Genomic DNA, 27,301 nt, shown 5'->3' on the forward strand with positions numbered 1-27,301 from the left:
CCCCCCCCCCCCCCCCAGATATCATCCGGATCATTGTTTGGAGGTTCTTTCAATTGTACCGTCTCACCTTCATGGTTGCAAATGCAAACTCAGCCCAAACTGTGAAAATACTGACACTTTTATTTTAGGTAATATAATGTCAGATTTGCTTACTATCACGGTGACACAGATTGTCATGTTAGCGTTAGGCTGTAGCTCATTTATAACATTTCACAAATGCCCAAGGTGACGTCTTAGAAGTGGCTTGTTTTGTGTTTACAGTGATATAAAACGGAGAAGAGCAGCGAATCCTCCCACCGGAGAATATTTGGCATGTTTTGTCTTGTTTTGAAACGACTTCAGCGCTGTATGTGTGCCACATCCAGACGTTTTATCGAAAGGAGTCGAAGTGATTTGACAACCAGTCTTAATTACAGATTGTGGTGTATTATAATCAACTAACTGCATACATTGCTAATTGAACCGCATTGTGGCATAGGCATGGTTAATGTTCAGTTTCTGTTTTGACTGAGCTCGTATCATTTTATCAGTGGTGTTAATTACACGCTTGCTAGCTAAATGGGCTTAGTGTGTTATCAGGCAGTTATCGCTGTGTGTGTTGTTGACACATCTGGTTTGCAATGAGCTTCTGGCTTGTGGTCGCATTTCAATGTTAGCCGCTCTTCTTCATGTGTTTCACCTCGCACCCAGCCGCATTGAGTGGGTGTGGCTCCACTGGAGCGAGTACCTGAAGGCCCACGAGGAGTTCGAGCTGTGGCTGATGAGGCAGCAGCGCAGCCTGGACGTCGGCGTGGAGCTGCAACTGGGGGTGAAGGAGAAGCTCTGGCAGGTGGACCAGCAGAGGGTGGCGGTGAGCGACATCCACAGCCAGGCGGCGCTGCTCGAGAGGCTGCTGGACGAAGCCGCCGCGCTGCACAACAGGACCCAGGACCCCAGTGTTGAGCCCCAGGCCCAGGAAAGGCTGCAGGAGGCCTACAACAATGTCAGAGACAGAGCTGAGGTGAGGTGCTTTTTTATGTTTTTTTTCTCTACTGCAGAAGTACCACACTTACATACAAGGCATGCATATGCTGAGAGCTATTGCAACATATTCAAAAATGAATTTCTAGTCTGTAAGCTTTCTACATAATCAAGGTCACATGATTTTGCTCCCTGGGTTAAGGTCATCGTCCTGTTTTTAAAACTTCAGCCAGGCAACAACACAACGTGCACAGCATGAGTCGTGAGTCAAAGCAGGGAAACAAAAACAAAACAAAACAAAACATTTTTTTTGCACATGTCACTGACCTCAGGACACAATGATGTGTTGCATCAATGAAATGCGTGTTGCATCCAGGCTGTAGTAGGGCTGCAAACAGTGTAGGGAATTAAAGAAGTATTTGGGGGCATTCACAAAATTTCGGGGGCACTTTAAAAAAGAAAAAACGGAAAAAAAAGTAATTACCGCATAAAGTCACTGTTGTGAGATGAGCCTAGATTCAAATGCATACAGTAGTCACCACCTCGTGCCAATGTGAATAGATCTCAAATGCATTCTATTGCCGTTCCAAAGAGAGAGTGTGCAATCACAAGTGTAATATTCCTTCTTTATTGATGCAGTCCTGGAAATAACACGGATGAAGCGAAATCATATACTCGACTATCCAGCGCCGTATACTGAGAAAAATATGTCTAGATTTGGGAAAATCCGTTTTTATCTCACGCTGATTTTAGAGAAGGTGGTTCGTGCTTTTATTTCATCTCGTCTGGACTATTGCAACTCTCTCTATACCTCACCTCAGTCAAAAAGAAGATCTTACTGATTACTTTTAAGGCAACGGAAAGGTCTAGCCCCTAGTTATATTGCTGACCTTTTTTTAACGCAGCCTTAGATCCTCAAGCCAAAGCTCCTTTTTTGTTTGTTCCACAGTCCAGGCTCAAGACTAAAGGTGATGGTGCCTGCCTTAGGACATTAGGCTGGCAAAATCAGTTTCATCTTTTAAATCCCTTCTAAAAACACACTTTTATAAACAAGTGTTTATATGAATCACTCCCATTGTTTTTTAATTTGATTGAATTTGTTCTTGGCAATACTTACATGCATAGATTTTTTAAATTTGTATCTCTTGTTTGTTGACATGTTGTTAGTTGTATTTGTTTATATTTCACCTCATTTCTATTTTTTTCTGTTTTTTTCTGTTGCTGCCTTTGGGTTTTATTGTATGGAAAGCACTTTGTAAAACAGTGTTTTTTAAAAAGTGCGATACAAATTATTATTATTATTATTATTGTTATTATTACTCATTCCAGTACTACAGGGGGGGCACGAAGCCCTCCTGTACATACAAACATGTATTTGATTAATTTCTGTGAGGAAGACAACTAAATTTAAGGGTTATTTTAGAAGTTTATTTATTTATTTATTATAAAGCCAGGTGGCTTGCACTGTTAAAACATATTAGAAATGAATCATAATACAGACCTAGAATTGTGTTCCTTTAAAAATATAAGGAAACATCGTCTGATACGTTGCAATATCCACAGGAAATAGTCTGTTCAGAATTTTATACAAATTTTACACAAACTTCCTGCAGGTATTAAGTGCACTATTTAGGTTCATTGTTCCGTGCTGTTGTTTTTTTGTTTTTATGCAATGAATATAATGAAATATACATGAATATATTCCAAAGGAAGTAGGCTACCTGAAATGAAAAAAGAAAGAAAAGAAAAAGGAAACAAACACTCCAAAGAAAGAAAGTGAAATTGAACCACGGAATGAAAGCGTGTTAATCCTGTTGAGTAAAAACAAAAGTCGTTTGAATAGAAGGAACAGGAAGCACGGGGCTTGAGAAAACACTTGCAGTTGCAATAGTCAGTGGCTTGAAATGGAGACATTTTTGCTGTGCTCTCGTTCTTTTGCTTCCACCACACACACACACACACACACACACACACACACACACAGTGTTTATTGGAAGGAATCATTTCCATTCAGAGTAGAGATACTGTTGGATTAGTCGACGCTTCTCCTCCGTGAGCCGCACAATGAGGCTTCCTCTTCCCCTTTGTTTCCAGACAGCTCTTTCAAAAAAAAAGTTTCCACCTGCCTCACACATTCAACTTGAACACACTCGTCTGCTGGCAGAGCTGTACTTTTGACTCCAAATGCAAAAGCTGTGATTTATTTTTATTTTTTTTAAATAATGCTGCGTTTTATGGGCTAATGTTTCCTGGAAGCGCCTCATACATGTGAACTGGTTTTCGTTTTTTGGTTAGTCTCTGTGTCTCTCAAGAAAACTTGTAGTTGAAATAACAGACAACAGAGAGTCACATTCACATTCAGGCTCCCACCCAATTGTGAATTGTCTGCGTGATGTGAGACCTTAATTCATGTTGAACAGTGCGATGTGACAAATTAGCACAAGGCGCTCGTGTCTCTCTCTCTCTCCTGCTTTGCTAGGAGCGCCTGGCGCTGCTTCAGAAGATCACTGAGGAGCACCAGACATACCTAGGCTGGGTTCAGAAGTTCCAGTCCTGGCTGCTGTCAAAAACCCAGGAGCTCACCGATCTGATGGAGAGGGAGGATACACCCGAGGACAAACTCAGGGCCTTGCAAGTGAGACTCGCCGAAAGTGAATTAGGAAGCTGCTGTCTGATGTCTGCCACATTCATAGTCTTGTGTCAGTGTTATTTTCAGCAGTGGGGAAAGGGAGAATATTCAATTTAGAGTTTGAATACATATTCTCAGATGTGTAACAAGTACTTTTGTACTTTTTTTGAAAAGTAAAATAGAATTCTCCTCGTGGTAAATATACAAAGACCATTAATGGAGGAATACAGTAGAAAGCAAGTGGTTCATCAGGGGTCGCCAAAGCTCCATTGAATTGCTTTTTATGCAGTGAATATAATGAAAGACACATTTACAGTGTAAATGTAACAAAAAGTCTTTTAATTTTGCTATTCCATTTTGCTAAACTGCCGACTGTGCGGAGTAGTTGCGCCTCCAGCTTATGGCAGACTTTTAATTTGAAGGATGTGAAGCGAGTGGAATTCATTGGTAATAAAACATCGTATTTCAGTTTTAAAAAGAAAGTGAGAGCAGCAGAACATACATGAACACATAGTGAATTTGCCGTGTGAGATATTATACTACAGGTAATTCCACTTCTCACTGTCCTCTGCCCATGTCAGGCATTGGACGACAGCGTGGCCGGCGAGGAGAAGACCCTGCAGCATATCGAGGGTGCGGTGGAGGCGGTGAGGGGTAACACCTCCCCAGCGGGGGCGGAGGCGGTGGTGGAGGAGGCAGAGGAGCTGAGGCTGGGCTGGCAGAGGCTGAGGCAGGGCCTGTGTGAGGCCGAGGAGGGCCTGCGCTCCAGCCTGGACTCCCACACTCAGTACATGGCCCGTTGCCAGCGGCTGGGAGAAGACATCGGCTGCCTCAGGGTGCTGCTGCTGGGTCTGGACCAGGAACTGGAAGAGGGCCGTGAGGCTGGGGACCGCGCGGACCGCACCGAGGAGCAGATGGTGGGCCAGTGGAGGAAATACACGGTAGGTTTTTTTTTTTTTAAACATATCAGCAGCATCATTAAATTCAGTGGAAATGTAGTAGTCTAGATGCAGGGAAGTCACACTTATTGTGGTCTTGGATGGCTACTCAAGTGAAGTACCCATTTCTGACATGTAATTCTCATGAAGTTTCAGATGAAATGCAGAGAATGCAAAAAAAAATAGGACTTAAACTCAGAGTGCCTTGGAAAGTTAAACTCGATATAGGACCAGATTACTCAGAGAAAGCAGGTTATGCAGATAATTGGACAACGCGTCTACATTCACCATAGTAGCCTGGGGTCACTTGTTCAAAAATGTAATCTAGATCAGAAAGATCAGGATTTGGAAATCCCTTTTTTTCCTAACCAGGATCAGGTAATCCTTCTTACTTTTGTACCAGTTCCTCAAAGAAAATTGGATCGGGATCACCCTGATCCAAAAATCCAACTTTTTTTAGGATCACCAAATCCAGATTACCAGCGCTCTGAATGGTAACAACAGGTAACAGCCAGCAGGGGGGGAGGGCACTCGAAGTGTTTGAGACGGACTACAATACCAACATGCTCTTCCATCTTTAATACCTTTTTTTAAATTGTCAGCTGACCCACAATAAGTACATTCGAATTGACGAAACTTAATGTCCTCTGACCAGATAAGACATTGTAAACTGTAAATCATCTGCGGTGGTAAATGATCATTCAATTTGATACATTTGTACTTCATCACAGTACTAGTTAAACAAATCAAGTGCAAGATGTGAATAAATTCACAGTATTTAAACTACACGATTTAATTAGTTTCAAAGTTTTTATGACATTTTGATCCTGATTTCTTATTCTAACTGTATTAATAGTATTGTATTAACTCGTTTACATGACGTTAAAGACACCAGCTTGCTGAACAAAGCCAATTGTAATGTGGTTACTTAATTATACATTCATGTACCGTCAAGAGATTTTGAAACCATGGTTTTAAATCTTTATTATGTCTCTATAACATTAGATATCCATGACTAAAAAAAGCAACAATTAGAGTTAAAGTTTTGGATAAAAGTTCCTATTTGTTAGGAGCTGACAGTCAATAGCAGGGCAAATTTCCTTCATTAGACCCTTGAGGGTGTGGTTTGCTGAAATTCAGCCTCGGTGTTCTGTCGGGAGATGCAGAGACTTAAACCAACGGTGAGTTCGAAGAAGTATAAAAGATATTCAGTAATTTATTAAGCTACGAGTAGAGGAAAGTCTGCTTGCCGCTAGGCTAATTTATGCAGTGTAAAATGCCATAGGCTTAAACTGACAATGGTGATAGTTTTGTCGGTTAGGGTTAGGGACCTTGACAGTCCCCCGTCGAAGCTCCACTGAACTTTACCTTCTATAAGGTACAGCCTAAGATTACAAATCTGGCCATTTGGACATTTCAGTCCAAATTCACTACTTTTTTTTCTGATACTGGGCACATTGTGGTCGGTAGCAAAGAAGGAACTGGGTTTGTTATCGTCAATTTCACTCCACTCCCTCCCAGCATACCAAAAATATTTCGCACTCTGTCTGTCCTCCTCCATCTCTTCTCTCTTCCTTGCTATTAGCGATTCTTCTCCGCACTTGAACACCATTTATTTATTTATTTTGATGCCTTCTTGCAATGACTTTCCCCCTTTAAACAAACATTGTTCCTCCTCTAGTCCCTCATAGAGGTGATACAGTCTACATGCCCTGACATGAGGACTCCTGACTGGATTCTTTATCTCCATCACAGTTATTTTTATCTCCCATGCCTGACACACTGGGAACAGAATCCTGCAGCCCTGTCAGGGAAGCTGATTACTTTAGTGGACCCGCTGAATGCCTCCGAGAGGTGTGGTAGAGTCTCAGATTATTTCTGCCTGGGCGCTTCACACTGTGACATATACCTGGTTCATCCACCTCTTTGTCTGACAAGTCTTCCCTGGCTGTGGATTGATGCGCAGTCGCGTCCCGTTGTGTGGTAGAAAAAGTGGGAATAGACGTGATAAGCTTTGCTTCTATAGAATTTAGCTTTCATGTGTTTTTATATACCCGTTTGCAGCATGTGACAGATAAAGTCGGCAGGAGGGTGTTCACTGAGAATCTTCCAATGGAAGGGTTCCGTAGCTGTGGACCTGTGAAGCTGCTTCAGTAGGGTGTGACTGGAATGTTAAATGACCTGGCGGACTCATCCGTCTGTCATCTGCTGCAATCTAGACAGGCTGTCGCCCCACTGTGACACAATCTGCTTTCACTTTTAGTTGGAGACGTGAAATGGATTGTAAACAACTCCAGTTCACCTGCTTCGCGAGCTTTAGCTGAAATATTGTCGCGCTCAGAATTTGGATTGACGGGAAGTAAAATGCCAAAACAATTATAGATCATGCTCCATTAATGGCCCTCACTTTAAAGAAAGAGACTCAGTTGTGTGCTTTTAATAATTCATGAGAGCACATGCCAGTTTCTGGAAAGAAACCGTTGGCCTCAGTAAATGGGGAGATAGTAGATGTCATATCACATTTCAACAGTGTCACAGTTCAACAAAGGATGGATTAAGTAAGTAACTATTATTTATATAGTTATTTATATAGCACCTTTCAAAACCTACGTTACGAAGTGCTTTACAAAAAACACTTAAAACAGGAGACACGGCACAATAAATTACCAAAACCGATAAAAACAGTTAGGCCATCCCAAATCAAAATAGGGTACATGAGTCAAGCATAAAAACGGATAGAAAAAAAAGAGAGGTCTTCTACACCCGACAGAGGGAGCTGATCTGAGTCCGAGGGGGAGACCCAGGTCTGAGAACACACAGTCTCCACGTGTTTTGTTTTTTGTTTTTGAACGAGGTACCACTAGCAGGCCTTGTTCAGAGGACCTGAGGGGCCTAGCAGAATTATGGGGCAATAACAGTTCGCCGACATACTCGCACGATTATTTAGGGCCTTTATAGATGAGGAGGAGGATCTTGATTTGAGTCCTGAATCGAATCGGAAGTGTCTTGCTGCAGAGTTTTGGACTAACTGTAACCAGCGGGCCACTTCTTGGCATCAGTTTTGCTCTGATTTAAGCAATTACCTAAGTTGTAAAAACTCCAGAACTATGTACACAAAAGTCATTTCTATTTTAATGGAAGTGACATCTTCGTTGTTTGACCAAGACCTTAAACCTGGGTACTTGAGGTGTGATGGCCAGGCAAAAAAAAACTAGATGTAAGTGTTTATTAATTAGTGTGCTGGGGGTATGAGCTTGGTCTGTCTGTCACTAACTTGACGTTTGATCCCCGCTTCCTCCCTGTCCACATGTTGAAGTGTCCTTGGGCAAGACACTGAAAAGACACACCAAATTGCTTCCCATGGTTGCACCCTGCGCTAGCTTGCTGCTATCGGTGTGAGCATGACCGCTTTAGATTAAAAAAAAAAAAGCCACGATAACGAAAAAAACTCTAAAACACATACAGTTGGAGCAAAAGCGCAGAGGAAACAGAGATAATACTACCAGATAAACAACCAAAATACAACACAAACATTGATGTTGTTGTGGCAGCGTTGATGAAGATTTCAGCTAGTTACGTTTTCCTGTTCTTGCCTCTGTGCTCTGGGAGATAGTTTAGTTCAAAAATGGGTTGTTTCTGGTGTGGAAGTGGTGTTTTACATCCTCACTCTTTACCTTGGCCACTGCTTCATTGCAAATTAAGACCACTTAATTGTGCTTCCTTTTGGGCAAACGCGTCAAGCTGGATTTATGGTCACCGTAGAATCTCTGGCGCGAGGGTCCGTGCGCCCAATATTACGCCATCGCGCCATGCCGAAGGCTCCGCAAGCTGTCACGGCGCGTGGTCGTGCACCTCTGAATTTTTGTAACTAGGCGACACATCAACATGGACACCTGTGAAACTAGACTGACCCGAGCCGGTATGTCATTTCAAGCGCCCCCACGACCCTTCCACGAGAGACCGCAGGGGACAGCCACATGACTCTGGACTCATGGAGAGAGACTGCCACCACATTTAATAGATAAAAACAGATACATTCTTCCTCAGCGACAACAAGCCGTAGTGCAGAGTGCAGCCATGTTGGTTTATGACGATCTTCCACTGGCGTTTCGGACCATACTACAACGGATCGCCTGTTAAGCATAAACTCCTCGTTGCGATCTCAAAGCTCACGCGACATCTACGGAGGCCTGCTCGCGCGAGCATAAACACGGCTTAAGTGTGCTCATCCATCGACGCACTGTTTCACAATCAACTCGTCTTTTCTTTGCATTGGTTAGTTTTGAATATGCCATTTCACTGTTTCAACCTCAGCTCCTAAATATGACAGCGATTTTTGCCAACTGGTTCCCAATGGCTGAAGCCAGGCGAGGTGACATGATAGCCAGGTGTCACTTGAAGGTGTCACCGCTCTTGCATTTAAAACAATTATTGATACGTTGAGTTCGGAGCAGATAAACTCACTCTTTTTTTTTTTTGATATTGAGTTCTTCTCTGACATACTGGATGTGCAAGTCTTTAACCTTCATGTGAAAAGGAAGGACAACAAAGTCGCATTTACGCAACAGCAATATATGTAACGACATCTATTGAATCAGCTCTTATAAAGGAAGTTTGGGTGTGTCTCAAGTCACTCACTTGTTCGGTAGGTGAGTCATTGTACTGTACAGTGAATTGGATTTTGGACACCGATTAGTCACTGAGCTGAGACACCATTTTGGACTGGATTGAACTTGTTTGTCAGATTTCTTTGAAGACAGTTTCCATAAATAAAGATTAAAGTGTACATATGTAGCTGTATCAATAGTTAGATTTGTTAATGAAGTTTGGTGTGGGGGGATCTTTCACAATAGTGCAGCTCTGCTTTTCGATGGACTCTTCACAGACCTGTCATAGCAGAGTAATTATGCTTCATTTAGATGTGCCAATTAGCAGCCACTCATAATACTAACAATACACACACACACACTGTTAGTTGCTTGTTGTTTATTATCTGCAGCTGTGTCATTCATTCTTGGCATTAGTAATGGCTGCAGTCTATATACATGAGCCACTTCCAGGGCTTTGGTATAGAGTGCTGCAGGGATGACGTATTTTGTAAGATAATCTTCAAAAGCTTCAAAATTCACGAGTGGGGGTATCTACTGATGTATTTTATGTCGTAGAACAAAACGTTGAAATCTCTCAAGCTTGTGTGTAACCACAGACCTTATTTCAGGCATCTAACCAAAAACCCATTCAAAAAAAACCCCACTGACTTCCAGACGAGGGAACCGAAAGTGTAAAAGTGCAGACTCCTTTCTGGGTTTTAGGACTCATTCCTGCAGCACTCTATTGTGCATGCTGGCTGACTGGACCAAATAAATGGAACATAGTCATCATTGCTGTTATTAGTTGCTTCTGTGCTGTTCATGCTATGACAAGTCATGAATGTCCACCGTTAGGAAAAGTCTCCCATAGCAAAATAAAACAAACATGGAGGAACAGGAAGTGGAGAAGAATAATGGACGGTGGTGCCACTGTTCCAGATAGCTCATAAATGTTCCAGAATTACAACTAGTCTAAACGATGTGACGTGAACACCAGCATTAAACAGTGCAGACATTGGCTGCGCAAGTGTGCAACTGTCGCCCCTTGAGCTCACTTTGCTCGTTTTCCCATTATTTGTATCTTGCAGGGCGTGAGGAATACCCTGGCAGGGGAGGAGTCCCAAGTGGAACTTCTCAAGGCTCAGCTCAAAGAGCTCTTCAGGTTCTCAGAGGACTCGCGGCACCTTTCTGACGACGTCCTGGCTGTAGTGAAAGAACATCAGAGGTATGTGACAGGAAGCCTACCAACTGAGTCAAAGACCTTGCGGGTCCACATAATACCTGCACAGGTGCACTTGCAGTACCAAATATTTGGATTTGCCTCAGACTAGTTCCCGTTCATGTCATTCAGTTTTGATTTATCAACCATGGTCCTTACTGGACTTTCCTTAAATTACTGATTGCATAACTTAATGTGAATATGAATTGTTTAAGTGTGACTCACCGCACTGACGCTGTTGATAGCTTAAACAAATTAAGGGTGAGGCCAGACAAATGTATTTGCATAATGCCTTTCAACAAACAAAGGCAATTCAAAGTACTTTACATGAGACAGGATATTAAAGAAACATAAAAAAATAACATAAAAAGACAATATAGAGAAGGATTACAACAAAGTAAAATTGTAGAATGGTTGGCTTAAAATTACAGTGCAGCTACAGTTAATGATATGGTTTCTATTATATTATATAGCTGAAGATGGGCAGGGTTGGAATGGAACCCACACCAGCTGCGGTAAGGACTACGCCTCAGCTAGGGTGCCCTTGTATCTGAGGCTGAGTCATCCAAAAGTCTCCTTTAGTAAAAATGCAGCAGGAGTTGTTACAGTTTTTTCAGATGGTGATAATAAAATAATGTTGTCTGCATAAAAGAATAAAACTTTTTTTTTTTAGCCAAATCATTTATATAAACAGCAAACAATGTGGGGGTGTTTAGAATCAGTTTTGTGTCATTTAATCTCACATATGCAATAGGATAACAGCAGAGGGCCTGTATAGCCCTGTAGAATCTTCCATTTATCCCACATTCAATAAGTCCACAAGGTCCCTATCCTTAGCGCAGCAGCCCGTGCCCTTTTTGCTGCATGTCCCCCCCTCTCTCTCTCTCTCTGTCTGCCACCCTTTCCTGTCTGTCTCCAGCTGTCACTATATAACAAAAATATCGAAATTATAAAGAAAACAAAAAAACAGGCTGCCTATCACTCGGAGCCCAGAAATTGTTGGGATCAGGTCATGATGTAATGCACATCTCTTTGCCTATTAGCAATATAAACTACTCAACAAAAAAAGTAAATATTCCACATGTCTAAATTCTATTTCCCTGCCGCAGGTCGTCCTACTTAGCCTTTAGTGCTGCTTTCAGAGATTTATGGGGCTTAATCGGAGTGCTCCAGTTTTTGGATATTTAAAACTCAGACATGAGTCGGCTGTTTTGAGCCATGTGTTCACTTAGCTGGGAGGTAATGATAATTTTAAATAGTATTTTGATTTAAAAAAAAAAAAACAAACAAAAAAAAACAAGCCTAAAATGAAGTCACATGAAGACAAATGACACAGCTTCGCAATTTGCTCCGTGACCTACAACAAACCATTAAGCATCCCATTTGTGAATTTTGTGGCTTTAGCGCCCTAATTATGTGCCCTAACCCTGTTTGGCCTCGGTGCTAACAAATGGCGGCAACACTTTATTAAATGGGTCCATCATTTCCTAACAGTTTCCTAATAATAATTTGTTGAGTTTCCTGGAAAGAATTATGAGATTTGGCGGTAATTGTACGGAAAATGACGACAAAGTTCAGACACATTAGGCCTTTGTATGCCCTAAGGAACATAGGCCATCGTGGAAAGTCCTCCATCCCCTCCGGTCTTGTGCCTTTTTTTTTTTTATCCAGTTGCTGTCACAACAGCCCCCATCAAAGTTCAGATATTCAGATGTTGTTTTAGTGAATTTAGTTAGTTGTGCTGGGTTTAAAAGCAGTTGTTGATTTTCAACCTCCTTAAAAGAACAGCTCCATTTAAAACCCAAGTAAATATCCATTCATTATTGAAAACTCTGTTGAAATGTTTATTATTCAGGACATCATTTGGGCTTTATGGACCCATAAAACGTCACACTGTTAAAGCCACTGAGCTCTCAAATGAATCATATTCCATTGTAGATCTTTAAGTTGTATTTTACATGGTCTGGACCAACATATCTTGACAACTACTGGCCCGATAAAAATGATATTCATGGTTGCCAGAAGATGAATACATGTTTTTTGACGACTCTTTTGCCTTTTCTGTACCGTCAGAACACAACGTCCACTTGAAAATAAGAAATATTCAAACCTAACGGGCATTATTTGCTCCCCCAAGAATGAATTCCTTTACAGGAGCCAAGACTAAATACAGTGCATCCGGAAAGTATTCACGGCGCTTCACTTTTTCCACATTTTGTTATGTTACACCCTTATTCCAAAATGGATTAAATTAATTTTTTTCCTCAAAATTCTACACACAACACCCCATAATGACAATGTGAAAAACGTTTTTTTGAAATTTTTGCAAATTTATTAAAAATAAAAAACTAAGAAATCACATGTACATAAGTATTCACAGCCTTTGCCATGAAGCTCAAAATTGAGCTCAGGTGCATCCTGTTTCCACTGATCATCCTTGAGATGTTTCTGCAGCTTAATTGGAGTCCACCTGTGGTAAATTCAGTTGATTGGACATGATTTGGAAAGGCACACACCTGTCTATATAAGGTCCCACAGTTGACAGTGCATGTCAGAGCACAAACCAAGCATGAAGTCAAAGGAATTGTCTGTAGACCTCCGAGACAGGATTGTCTCGAGGCACAAATCTGGGGAAGGTTACAGAAAAATTTCTGCTGCTTTGAAGGTCCCAATGAGCACAGTGGCCTCCATCATCCGTAAGTGGAAGAAGTTCGGAACCACCAGGACTCTTCCTAGAGCTGGCCGGCCATCTAAACTGAATAATCGGGGGAGAAGGGCCTTAGTCAGGGAGGTGACCAAGAACCCCATGGTCACTCTGTCAGAGCTCCAGAGTTCCTCTGTGGAGAGAGGAGAACCTTCCAGAAGGACAACCATCTCTGCAGCAATCCACCAATCAGGCCTGTATGGTAGAGTGGCCAGACGGAAGCCACTCCTTAGTAAAAGGCACATAGCAGCCCGCCTGGAGTTTGCCAAAAGGCACCTGAAGGACTCTCAGACCATGAGAAACAAAATTCTCTGGTCTGATGAGACAAAGATTGAACTCTTTGGTGTGAATGCCAGGCGTCACGTTTGGAGGAAACCAGGCACCGCTCATCACCAGGCCAATACCATCCCTACAGTGAAGCATGGTGGTGGCAGCATCATGCTGTGGGGATGTTTTTCAGCGGCAGGAACTGGGAGACTAGTCAGGATAGAGGGAAAGATGAATGCAGCAAAGTACAGAGACATCCTGGATGAAAACTTGCTCCAGAGCGCTCTTGACCTCAGACTGGGGCGACGGTTTATCTTTCAGCAGGACAACGACCCTAAGCACACAGCCAAGATATCAAAGGAGTGGCTTCAGGACAACTCTGTGAATGTCCTTGAGTGGCCCAGCCAGAGCCCAGACTTGAATCCGATTGAACATCTCTGGAGAGATCTGAAAATGGCTGTGCACCGACGCTTCCCATCCAACCTGATGGAGCTTGAGAGGTGCTGCAAAGAGGAATGGGTGAAACTGCCCAAAGATAGGTGTGCCAAGCTTGTGGCATCATATTCAAAAAGACTTGAGGCTGTAATTGCTGCCAAAGGTGCATCAACAAAGTATTGAGCAAAGGCTGTGAATACTTATGTACATGTGATTTCTCAGGTTTTTTATTTTTAATAAATTTGCAAAAATCTCAAACTTTTTTCACGTTGTCATTATGGGGTGTTGTGTGTAGAATTTTGAGGAAAAAAATGAATTTAATCCATTTTGGTATAAGGCTGCAACATAACAAAATGTGGAAAAAGTGAAGCGCTGTGAATACTTTCCGGATGCACTGTATCTACAGCCACGCTAACGACTCTGAGCTAAGTGCTAAGTCAACATGCTAACACTGACAATGTTCACCATCTTAGTGTGGCATGGTAGCATGCTAACATTTGCTTCTAAGCATTTAACACAGATTTGTTTGTTTTTCGTTTGTTTTTCAGGTATTTTAAAAAAAAATCTCAAGCATGCCAAAATATAATAATAAGACGAGGATGCCAGATTTGAAAATGTACATTGTAATTATCTACGTTCCATTGTAGTCGGTACCATTTATCTCATGTAAACCATTAGCTTTTGAGCGTAACCTAATAACACATTGTGTCATGTTCACAAATGCGTGACAGCACTCCCGACACAATAAAACAATACAATCTGTGTGCTGGATTATGCGTTTCCATCTAGAAACACTGTGCCCTAGATAATATGAACATCTTATCCAAAAAACACCTTTTAACCTGGATACGAGCTGTTCCTGGTTTAAATCCTGCGTGCTTGTATAGTGACACTTTGATTTGCACAGACCAACTGCCTGAAACTTTAATTAGACCGTTCGCTCCCGGCAGTTGCACAAGCTTTCAGACTCTGAAAAAGGCTTCAGAGATACAATACAATTTTACAAGAGGTGGAGGTCTGTTTGAAAGCTTTTCAGATATTTCATTTTTCTGCACAATTTGATTCAAGAACTGCATTTGTCACATGTAGGATGTGCAGTGAAATGAAAAATAGCAAGGCCCACAGAGACAGCACAGAACACAGAACCAAAATGTGTATATATATGTATATGTGTGTGTGTGGGTGTATGTATATACATATATACACAAACACATATACAAACAGACGTGTGTGTATATATATGTATATATTTTGCTGGAGCAGCTTGCATCTCTGAACCATTCAATTCACTTGTGAGCATATATAAATACCTGTATTTACTGGCAATTGCCTGTCAATTGAAAGTCATTTTTAATTGTGTTTTTCATGTCTTTCTGATTGTGTTTTCACACATACACAGTAAAACAATTTTTTTTATGAGAGAGAGAGGGAGATAGGAAAGCGAGGGAAGGAGGGAATCTCCTCCCCCTCTCGAAGTCACTGTATAGTGGCCCTCATTTACATATTTATCTGTCTCTGTTGCCATACAACAGAAACGTGGCTCATGAACACTACATTCAGCAACAGTTGTTACTGAGCTGCAGAGAAAGTCCTTGTTAATGACAACAGCTGTGCTGTGAGATTGGCTGTACGGGCATTTCAAAATAATGATGACAGAAAGTCAGAAAGCAACAAAAGCTTGTGATATTCGAGTATAACCACAAAGCACCTGCCACCATCTAAATGAGCCACAAAACTCATGCTTGTAAAAAAAAAAAAACGTCTCACCAAACAGCTCTATATTATTACCATGTCATACACGTGGCTGCGCTTCTGCAACGTTTCCAGAGAGACATTGAAACCGCGCCAGAGTCGTGACTCAGTCAGAGCGTGATGTAGCGTTGTAGTACAGATTGAATCCACCTGTTTTCAGTTGATGCAGTTTCAATGCTCAACCAAGAATATTTATTTTCTTTGTGTGGGATGATTTTAAGGAGAACCTGATGGGGAAATGTGTTGTTGACACACTTGTGACGCACTGTGACGAAGCCTCTCACTATATATATATATATATATATATATATATATATATATATATATATATATATATGTTTGGCACATATTATGTTATATGTACAAAATAATGACAGCCTTGTTAGGTCAGTTTTGAAATTCTCATGTAAATCTTTGTAAACAAAAAGGTCTCTGTGTTGCAGCGTGAAATGCAGAGCGACAAGGCTATGTTCAGAGTCGGAGTCGGGGCTGAGAAACATCCTCCAGGACCCACTGCTGGTCTACGCCCAGTGGAGCCACATGGTCTCTCGGGTCCTGGAGGCTTCCGCCGAGGTCACCGACTTCTCCCACATCGCCATGTTGGTCCAGAACATAGAGGTAAAACACAGACATTTCCTTAAATGCAGCTATAATCGATATTTTTTTTACAACAATGTGTAATGTTATTTGCATCATAGTGATGGACCTGCTGTAAAAAGCCACTGTTCACTACCTGCCCAGCAGCAGACAGACACAGTTAGAGACTTGCTGGTGAACATGGAGGAGCATTCAGCAGCTAAAGAGCCAGATATTTCCCTCAGGAGTTGGTAGAGACCAAAAGAGCTAAAAGAGCTGAAAGAAAGTGAATATTGGACTTGTTGGGTAATGTTGCTCTATAACTGTGTGTGTATGTGTATGTACATGTGTATATATCTATATATACACACACACACACTTGACGAGCGACCTCAGAAAACCTTCAGGAACTTCTACGGCACATGATGGACCTTCAGTCTGTTTAAGCCGCGATCCCAATTACAAATCTTTTCCACTGCGCTCCAACGCCTTTCTAAATTACACAGAATACAGAGTGGTTGCCACTCATCTTTTGATTTTTCTGTCAGATACATATTTCATGCAACTGTGAGAGTTTTCTTCCATACAGAGAACGCTAACGAATCTGATAATATCTCTAATGTCAGTGTAGTTTATAGCGATATACAAGAAAAGTAGATTTAATTGGTTTTTCAGCCCAGTGTGAGCGGAAACCTTGACGAGCTCTGAATGTGTTGCATCAGAGACACAGTTGTTGTAACACTTGACAAGGACCCATCTCACCAGGCACCTTTTGTTGCATGCCAGCATCTGCTTTCTTACAAAGCTTCCTGTCTCACTCTCACTGCTGTTACACTATTACATAAAACAATGCGGATAAACACTGTGACTTAATACGGGGGGGGGGGGGCTGAAAAGGGAGGGGGGGTGGCAGATCCGTAAAATAACATACCGGCTACACAAATCTATGTTCTGCCAAAAAAAAAAAAAAATCAGAAAGATTTATAACTCTCCAATTTCAAGTCTACTACAGTCAAATACATTTCAAAGTCAAAGCTTGTGTAAGAGTTGCGTCACTGTGGCAGTAGTGTAGTCATCAAAATTCTGTATGAAGTTCTGTATGAAATTCTGTGTAGAGATATTTTCTGGAGTTAAACTTTATGAAAATGATGTGTGGCTTTGATTAAAAATAAAAACTGCACTAATAATGTGTTCTCCATTTCTGCCCCTTTTTTTTATGATAGCGTCTGCTGAAGGACAGCATCCAGCTGCAGGAGCGTCTCAGTCTGCTGCAGGTGAAGGGGGACCTGCTGGACTCCGTGTTCGGTCCTGAGCGGTCCGACGGCCTGCAGGACGAGCTGACCACCGGCGTTAGGAACAGAGAGCTGCTGCACGCTCAGCTCGTGCAGAGGAAGAGCCGGCTTCAGGTACCAACGCGTTAACGGCCGTTCGTTCGGCTTTTACTGTGTCTCGCATTTTAATGTAAACTTCCAAACCGTGTAGAAAACTGTGAACATATCCCATAGACAAGAAGGAGGTAGCTGGTTTTGATAACTTTTTCATTTTTGATGCAATGGATATCTAGCTGAGTATAAATCAACGTTTAAAGGTCCCATATTGTAGAAAGTGAGATGTCCATCTCTTGTTTGATTCTAAAGCAGCTCTCGGTGCTGTATAAATACTGTGAGAGTATCAAAACACTCAGTCCACGGAGAAACGCACACAGCCCGTATTCAGAAACTGTGTCTTTAAATGAGCCGTCAGGACTTCTTTAAGTTTGTGATGTCACAACTATACAGTCACTGCACTCAGCCACGCCCCCTGGGCCAGTATAAGATAAATAAGGACTTTCTTGAACAGTGAATCATGCAGAGCTACTCTAAAAGGTCCCATATTCTGCTCATGTCAGCTCTTTATTTTCATTCTTGGACTCCACTAAAGTTGTAGGAAAGGAAAACACTGTCTAAACCGTGTTTTCTCTCATGAGTGTCAAGTTTCATGTGGCACCGCCCCAAAATCGCACACCTCCTGACGTCCTGACAAAAAGACATGCATGTCAGCGTAGTGTCGCAGGGGTGATACATTTTTGGAGGCGAACCCGGAAGTTAGCATTGCCCCGGGTTCCCTCGACAAAAAGCCAATGGGATTGTCCCACTGGATTTAGGATTATTGCAAAAAATAAACTCTGTGGCAAAACAAAAGTTTATGATACTTACACGTTTTGTTCAGCAAGATAATCTTCACTAATGAACACCACTTTGATGATTTTTGAAGCGTAAATGGAATCGCCAGAAGTAAAAGGCGCATGGTCGCATTACTTCAATGTCACCACCGCTAAGCTTCACTTTTAAGAGAATATAGATAGATATAGATATATAGACAGATAGATATAGAGTATAAACACATCGAGGCTGTAAAGGCGGACTAGTGAGTAGATGACTTAGTAGTTTTTAAGCAGCCACAGTGTGATGTCAGTGTTTCTCCCTCGGCATCAGTGAATGATACGTAAATGTGATGAATGACAGCTGAGTTTTAGGCCATCCCACTAGCTGCAGGTAGGATCCAAAAATAACACCACACCCCCTCTAGTTTTTTTTACTAATTCCATCTCCATTGGTGGGAGGACACACACACACACACACACACAAGCTCATAGTTGCATCCTGCACATTATTAGCCCTCTAAGTCAACGTTATCAAATGAAATAAAATAATAATAATAAAATTTGAGTTCAAAACAGAGCTTGAAAGATGTGATAAAGCACTATGGGGTATTTTTTTTTTTTAGGCCCAAGCTCCTTCTGCAGGACTCATTTCATTATGGAGGAGGTGAAAACTCTGGCTGTGTGACAACACACTTAATGACTCCCCCCCCCCCCCCCCCCCCCCCCCACACTCTCAGGGCTTAATCTCAAGAACCAAGGACTTCGGTGACGCCTATGAGTTGATTCGCTCCAAGCTGGCCGGTCTCCGGGACCGACTGGTGGCAGCTGACAGCCTCCAGCCTGACATCCTGGCTAAGAAAAGCCAGTCCGACCAGTTCAGGGTGAGTTTAATCCCAGCGCTCAGAGCAATATTAGGTTTCATATTTAAGGCAATGCTAAAGGAATGGCCTAAATACAAATTAGTACAAAATGAAGTGGAGGGATGACCCTCAACTCTGGCTATCAGAAATAATTAATATTTATATTTTAATACGGGGCACCACCCTAAAAAGAGAAAATTATAGCAAATTATTAATTCAGTCTCAGTCTGAAAGGTCACTACGGAGTTCTTGACTCGTGTACAGTGACCGTAATACTTCATACACACAAACCACGTGATCAGGTTCTTTATAAATGAAATATTTATTAAACTACCAACTATAAACACACAACTACGACTACTAAACATACAAACACATGAATAAATGCAAACATGAATCAATACCAAAGAATACAGCGATGAACAATTAATAATTCAATCATGAACACAATGAAAGACAATGAATGCATGAAATGAGGAACCAGTGTACGCCGGATGACGCAGTGAATGATTATTTTGGCAAGGTGTGTTTAAATTTGGGTAAATGCAGCACCTGAATGCACCGTTTCAGCAGCTGAGAGGTTACTAGGAAGCAGAGGGAAGTAATTTACGATTCTTTATCACGATTGTGTTGAAGGGAGAGCTTATTCCTGAGCTAACGCTAAATTAGGTTTAGTAATCTACAGCATCAAAATCAGCCATGTTGATTTAAAAGCTTCACATTCTTCCTAAAGGGGGAAATTAAACATCACTTATCAATAAGTGTTTATTAGATTTTATATGACAAAGTCCGTTTCTTTGTTCTTGTATGAGTTCTTGATGAACATGAGTCTGCATCTGCCCAAGTCCTGGAATGTGGGAGTATTAGCAATTTTCAGGTTGGTCTTGTCGTAAAGTTCACAATGAGAATCAGACTGCAGAGCCTTGAGACCTGAGTTAGGTAATCAATCACTTAATTCTTTAAAATAATGTTTGTGTGTGTGTTTGTGTGTGTGTTGCCTGAACTGGAAGTGTGCACCAAAACCACAGTTGTGTATGCTGTCACACTGTGTGTCCTCAGGTGATCCAGAAAGACCTGGAGGACTGCGACGCCCACATCACAGCGCTGGAGACTCTGGTCTCGTCCAGTCAGAGCAACAGGCCTCAGTATGAGAGGCTCTATGCTGACTGGAAACAACTGTACAAGGCAGTCAGGGTAAGACAAGACTCACTTCTGACTACAGCTCATCGTTAGTATTTGATGAAGCCAATCTTTTTATACTAACGATGGATCAGATGACGCTTATTGTGACAAAACATGACACATGAATCATCGCCAACTCTGCAGTTCCTCTGCAGCTCTTCTGAGCTTTGTACTGGTTTTGGACTCACGATGGACAATTGCAGGGTGCCTACATTTCCCACGATGCAACTCGACCCCTGAGAGTTCGGTTGAGATCCTCTGAGGGCTGCAAGCTCACTGAGGACATTTATCGGACTTCGCACAGCTCCCTCTGGGAGACACCGAAGGCTTAACACAACCCTTTTCACATGCGCTGTGGAACTCCCCGAGACCTGTCCCCCTTTAAGGACTTCAGAGCTTTATAATCAACTTTGGAACTATTTGCCCTGGATGCAATCAAAGTAAATAGATGTGACAATAATAATCTCTTCTGATCCACAAGGACAAATTAATTCATAAGAAAATGAGGGAAAAGTCACAAGTCATGTGTCATCCTGTCGTGTCTTCTTGAGTGTATTAGTATTCATGTAGTTAATGGCACTGTAACATGCGCTGATTTACATTTTATTTTGCCATAAATTCCGAATTTCGCACAAAACTTGCACAGCAATTGAATGGGAATTGTGTCCTGTGTAGGTCATGTTATTGGTTTAAAGCGTTCACCAAACTAACACCCATCATGGAGTCCCGTTCCTCCTGTGTTTTTAGCTGTGACCAGCAGCTACAGTAGCAGAGGTAACTCGCCGTGCATGTGCCACTGTAGGACGGAGCTAGAGTGTAAGGACTCCACAGGCTTGACAGATGCACTACTGTCAGTGGCATTTTGGTCAGTATAGCGCAGTTGGTAACAACAAGTTTGTGTGCATGCTCAGAGAGCATAGAGAGACAGACAGAGAGCATAGAGACACGGACAGACAGACAGACGGAGAGACAGAGAGCGTAGAGACACAGACAGACAGAGAAGCGTGTAGGACTGTGACTTTGCCTCCTGGTCTGGACTCTGGGTTGTCACGGTTTTGGTTCACCAATAAAGTCGGTCAGATTTCTAGATATGAGAGCCGCTCCATCCAAAGCGGGATGAATGCCGTCTCTCCTCATCAGACCGGGTATCCTCCAGAAAGTCCGCCAATTATCTACTGGTCCCACTGGTTCATGTTAACTTAAACCGAGTGAGTGACCGTACATATTCCGAGAAAATCTTCAGCCACTGTTAAAAAACAAGCCGACAAAACTGGACCCTCATCAGACTAATGTATACTTGTCAAAAGTTTGGTCCAGCTGATCTTTTTCCTCTGGTTTGCAGATGAAGGTGAATGAGAGCGAGGAGAGCATCGCAGACCATGAGAGCTTCCACGACACTCTGCTGAACATAGAGAAGTGGCTGATGATCATGAAGCAGAAGCTGGAGTCCTTCCACGGCCCCTCGGGAGAGTGGAGCATAGAGGGCCGCCAGCACGAGGCTGAGGTGTGTGTTTTCTTTTAGGGGACAGTATAGTCCGTCTTTATCTAAGGGTTTAGTTTAACATTAGGATTTTGGAAGGAACCTGTTGCACACATTAATGGAGATTTGTCCAGTTTGGAAAATAGAGCAGAAAAGTTGCCAGTTCAAAAAACTTTCTGGTTGAGCCTTGAGTGGTGTGCTTTAGCTGTGATATAGCCCTTTTTCATATGAGGTGAATCAGTTTGTCTCCATCCACAAAACTCCTGGACCCCAAAACCCAAACTTATGGATATTGGATGCCCAGCAATACATATGATAACAACAAATAACAACAAAGTAACCTGGATTAGTGAGGCAATGATGGAAGAACGAGCCCAAGTCTGTCAGTCCAGAGAAACGTATAGAAAGAAGCCTTTATATACTATTTCTTTATATACTTTATATACTAAGTTTTACACTTGAAGGACTGCACCAGTGGTTTTGCATGCTGCATGGCGGTGTCTCCGAAGTGTGGAGATAGGCCTGGCTATGCAAGACTAGAAGAATCACTCACACAAATGAACTTCATGGTGGCTCTGATGGCGACACGAATAAGATAAGTCAAAAACACCTGGTCTCCTCTCTCTGACCTGCGTGTATATTGAAGTGTCCCATTGTCCGCAGAGAGCACTTGGAGAGTTTCCGGAGAAGGAGCTTCAGCTGCAGCAGATGGAGATCCAGGGTCAGGGGGTCCTGGAGAGGACTTCAGAGGAGGGACGGGTCCACATTCTGCGGGACATGAAGCGCCTACGAGAGTCCTGGTTGGCCCTGTACAACATTAGTCTCAATCTTCACAGGTACCTGGGGGGAAAAAAATGAGGGTGTTGTTGTTGTTTTTAGTTTGGTACGCTTAGTGTGTGGTGGCGGGGTTCACCCTCCAACTGTAAACAAAACTAAGGGACTCCTGAATCTACCCATGGATCAGGGTAATCAGGGCTTCTGTGTTTTGATTCGATTCACACTCCGATCCAGAAGATGGAACCTTCTGTAGAAGGTTAGCTAACCCCGATTGGTTGTTTGATTCAGACCTGGTCCAGTGGTCAAAATGAGTTATTTTAACCGAAGTTATAATTCAATAATATTGCCAAGTGTAGCTTTAAATAAGACAACTTTTGTAGAACCTCCCCACGCTTCAAGCCCCTGCATCAAAACCAGGTATCTTCACACTGAGACCGAACTGATATTAATCCACCTCACTAACTTCCAACGAGACAGCCAAACCCCCAAATGTCAAAGTAAGCAGGGCGGTTACTGGGACTACTTGTTGCTGACAAAAAAAATGACACGCTAACTGCCCAACAGCGGTGTCCACGCAAAACAACAGAAGCATGTCGGGCACTGCTCAGTGGCCAATACACAATACAGCAAAATAGAGAATACAGGTGTAGTCATTCCACATTTTCTACATGATTTTTTTTTTTTGTCTTTCATCTTTGATTGGGGTGTTGAATATAAAGTGTAAAACAGAAAGACATCAGAATAAGTGAAATAAAACGTGTTAAGGAATGTATAAATTGCATGAAATCAACACTCAAACATTGTTCAACAGTTCAAAGTTGTGTTTGTCCCAGAGTGACATTGGCTTCTTTTTGAGTGTTGCTATTACATGACTGTAGCCACCAAGTAATCATGTGTGGATTTCGAACCAATCACCGAAGGATGACAAACAAAATTGTATCGCAAGGTTCAGTTACTCAGCGTTTACGAACTTGAGATTCACATTTCTTGTCAAACCTTGCTGCTTCTGAGGTCAAGAAAGAACGCTCGAGCTCAGTCACTGGGTTGTTAAGTGGTTCTCTGACCTCAAGTATATTGCTAAGTTTTATGTCAGGAAAAAAAAAACTGGATGGAGCCAAGAGGAATATTGCTTTTCTGCTGTCTCTTCTTGTGATGTTGTGATGAGCTGGCGAGTTATGAAAACTTTCTCTCTTTCTCTCCCAGGCTGCTGAGCAGCTCCACAGAGCGAACGGAGTCTGACTTATGGAGGGTCGGAGGCCTGTCTGTAGACGGCACATCCCTAACAACAGAGGTCAGTCTGGTGGAGGGGGACAGTAAGGTCAGGACAGGAGGCTCCAGGAGCCAGAGAGGCCAACAGCAAGACAAGCCAGCAGAGGTGTATGGAGCCATGGCTAGCTCTGGGCCTGTGGGAGGAGGAAGCCTGGAGGGAGAGGGGTTGATGACGGGTCAGGGCGGGTGGATCCAGGGCCACGGAGAAGGTCACCTCATTGTGGCAGGACAAGACACTGAACATCTCAGCACATCAAGGACAGGCAAGGACAGTGGGTGCTCTTTCAAAGGAGATGAAGTAGATTGCTCTGCTTGGATCATTCGCAACAGGGCAGGCCAGAAGCTTTCCAAAGACTCCACCGCTGACGGAAGCCCTGACGGTGACAAATCCGCAGGGGGCGACGGCAGCACCTTAGCCGGAGACAAACGGGGAACAGCAATCACCACAAAGGTCGGCTATGGCGAGGGAGAAAGAATGGGCTCTGACGAAGGCAGCGTGGAGGCAGGGGAAGGCCTGAGCCCAGGACGAGGAGCGTTCACGCTGTTCAGAAGGGACCACGCCAAGCAACCATCAGCAACACCAACGCAACACACAATGGTATTGTTGAGCATTTTTTACTCTGCCCAGTGGTCCAGGTATTTCTCTCTGTAAATTTAATTGATAAACAGTGTTCCTCCACACAGAAACACAGGAGTCTCCTGGATAATAACCGTAACGATTAACAGCACTATAGGGTTATGTTGGCTTCCCTCCGTGAGGCTGTTGCACAACACCTCACAACCGAAATGCTGAATTCATCCCAAACTGATCCAAACTCTAGCTGCTGAAAGCAGTAAGTGGTTACATAATGCTCTCTGGGACTTGTAGTCAACTCTAGTCTAGCTCTAGTCCTTCTTTTATTCAACAAACCTGAATTTTCCAGCCCAGTGGTTCAGTTGTTTGTACTGATAATTTAACAGGACGGATCGTGTTTCCCATGCCAGAGGTGGGAAACATCCAACATGACAACAAAAATAGACCAATACTATGCAGAAGATCTACTGTACAGATCAGCTGACCGGTCGCAACGTGCACCCCCATGTGTTTTACATGTAAAATGCGACTCCAATAATATTAAAAACAAGCTCACTAAAATATATAACAGATCTCTTGACAGCAGCCATGTGACAGTCGGAGCATGAAACTGCTCTGTAATCCATCCCATCATCCAGAAGCCAGATAATCATTCGGGCAATTAGGCATCACGACCTCCTCAAATTGGACATCAAACGACAGCCGATCTGGCGGAAATTCAGCTAAATTCTAAAATTAGACGAGGGTTGTTTTTTGATGTGTTGTTTTTCTTCCTGTCATTCACCGCATCCTCCTTAGGGTCACTCAAATATACATTATGTTTCGACGTATAGAGAGGAGCCTGCCTCTGAACTGTTACCTTGCAAGGAAAGGAGACGTGGAAGATACTTTTTTTCATGCCACATGTATCAGTATGCAGTATGAAACTGTCAAATCGGCTTAGCCAGTTTCTGTTTTAGAAAGCAGAAGTAATAATCATGCAGGTAGTCTGTCCCCGCCTTACAAAAGTCGGAACACACTTTTAAATGAGGCCTTGTAGATCTAATATGAGTGAAGATTCAGTAACTGGGTCGCTTATTTCTCACCTCAAATTTGTTCAGAAACAGACTTTAGTGGAAATAAGCGGACGTTTATATAACGTTAATGGCAAACCACCGCCAGCGCTTTGCATTGTGGGATACAGTAGGGTCCGATGCAGACTGCAAGATTTCCTGAATCAGTAATCCTGGCCGCGACCCCCTCGACCATCCCCCATAAGCACGGCTTCGACTCCCGTGGCCACTCCAGCCACCACAGCAATGGCCTTTGACTTGTGGAAAGGACTCCACATCCGTCAGTAATTCTTCTGAATCGCTGAAAAGGGGGCGGCGTTGTGTGCCTATGTTCAGGGAGTGCTGGAAAGAAGCTGTGTCCTCTGCCGTGAAGTGCTGGGGTGTAGTGCCTCCGGTGGGTCCGCTGTTGCTCCTTCATCTCCAGTGGGGTTAAAACAGTGAAAATGATATTGGAATATTGGTTAGCACAAAAACAACTTTCTAAAATGTGTAATTGGTCAGGTGTTGGAATCATAAGATGTTGTTCTTGCATATCCTGATGCTGATCAGTTTCCTTCAACAAAATGGTCTTCTTCCTCACCGAAGGAGTCCGGACCGGCAGCAAAGTGCTTCTGGAGAACAAGACCTCCAAACCCCCCCCTCGGCTTAGTGTGCATTTTGCACCGCACGTAAACGTAACAACCTCATCAACGTACAACGTGATGGCGCGAAAGACAGCTGTAAAAAGAATGAATGCTGTAGGTATTAGGTACGTTTTTTTAAATTTAAAAAAACGTCCATTTCAAAAAGCTTAAAATGCACCCTAATCCGTATAGCCTTCCCAGCTCAAACCAAGGTATCACTTGGAATGATAAGTACCTTTTATACCGTTTCAGCTCACATTGTGCTTACTTGCTAAATGTTTGTTTAAATGTGTATTTAGTGCTTTAGTTCCTGGGGCTGCTATAAGGCTGCAGGGTATTTCATGGGGACTACAAGGCAACATCTTGCTTCGTCAACGAAAATAGAGTGATTGGCCCCCTAGTCATTTATTAATTTATTGGAGTTATACTGCCTGGTACCGCTCTGCCCACGTTTCTATTCTGAGGGTTGTTTATTGTGTTGCGAGGCTTTCATGCCATCTTTTCTTACACACTGTGGTCTTTTGCAGCTATATAATCAGTGCAAACGTGTTAAGGGGGGGGGGTAGAATTAGTCATAAAGAAACAGCATAAAGTTAGTTCAGAGCTTACTGTTCATTCCAGTGATGGATGCAGCTGTCTAGGCACCAGGCATCTTGAGATGTCTATTCTGTCATCTTTGCAATTTTAGTTGTCGAGCATCAGTGAGCTTTGAAGGGCTGCAATCACCTTGGCACCCGTTTTGCCCTTGTCTGGCCAAAGAATTGTTTTTGAAATGAAATCATATTGATAGAAAAACAAAGAAGCACAGACGTCTGGTGGCAGCCAACCTTTCTCGCTGATGGATTTGGTAACAGTCCACACATCAGCCACACACACCGACTCAAAACTAAAAGAAAAAGGCACACAATGACCACTGACTTGTTCATACTGTGCTCCGCAAACGTTTTATGAGTTGCTTCGGGTTTGACAGGGGGGCGCAGAACAGTACACGTCCAGGAGGAGGGCGTTCGAGGCCTGGCTGTCCAAAGAGAATGACCTCCTCTCAGGGATCCTCGGCACCAAGGGAGCTACGCTCAGCGCCAAAGAACTCAAGATCCGTCAGGACACACTCAAGGTGAGTTTCTGTTAACAGTAAAACATCTGAAATGATGAATGACGACCCACCAGCTCTTTTTAAAGTGCAAAGGATGTTTAAAATGCTTAAATGCATGCGGTTGTAACCTTCATTTACCAGCAGATGGATAATGCGGTATTGTTACTGATGACTGGAAG

General features: G+C 42.7%; 1 protein-coding gene across 1 annotated transcript in view; it reads left to right on the forward strand.

Moving 5' to 3' along the window:
* syne3 (spectrin repeat containing, nuclear envelope family member 3) overlaps positions 1-27,301 on the forward strand; it is a 37,214-nt gene that overhangs the window by 2,912 nt on the left and 7,001 nt on the right. The window contains exons 4-15 of the mRNA XM_070920608.1: positions 691-1,000; positions 3,440-3,595; positions 4,171-4,530; positions 10,205-10,341; positions 15,937-16,111; positions 17,293-17,475; positions 18,950-19,093; positions 20,132-20,266; positions 21,597-21,758; positions 22,398-22,570; positions 23,715-24,378; positions 27,000-27,143. Coding sequence (XP_070776709.1) covers positions 691-1,000; positions 3,440-3,595; positions 4,171-4,530; positions 10,205-10,341; positions 15,937-16,111; positions 17,293-17,475; positions 18,950-19,093; positions 20,132-20,266; positions 21,597-21,758; positions 22,398-22,570; positions 23,715-24,378; positions 27,000-27,143 — 2,743 coding nt within the window. The remainder of the gene's footprint in view (positions 1-690; positions 1,001-3,439; positions 3,596-4,170; positions 4,531-10,204; positions 10,342-15,936; positions 16,112-17,292; positions 17,476-18,949; positions 19,094-20,131; positions 20,267-21,596; positions 21,759-22,397; positions 22,571-23,714; positions 24,379-26,999; positions 27,144-27,301) is intronic.

This window comes from Enoplosus armatus, chromosome 15 (genome assembly GCF_043641665.1).
Source record: "Enoplosus armatus isolate fEnoArm2 chromosome 15, fEnoArm2.hap1, whole genome shotgun sequence".
NCBI classification, from domain to species: Eukaryota; Metazoa; Chordata; class Actinopteri; order Centrarchiformes; family Enoplosidae; genus Enoplosus; species Enoplosus armatus.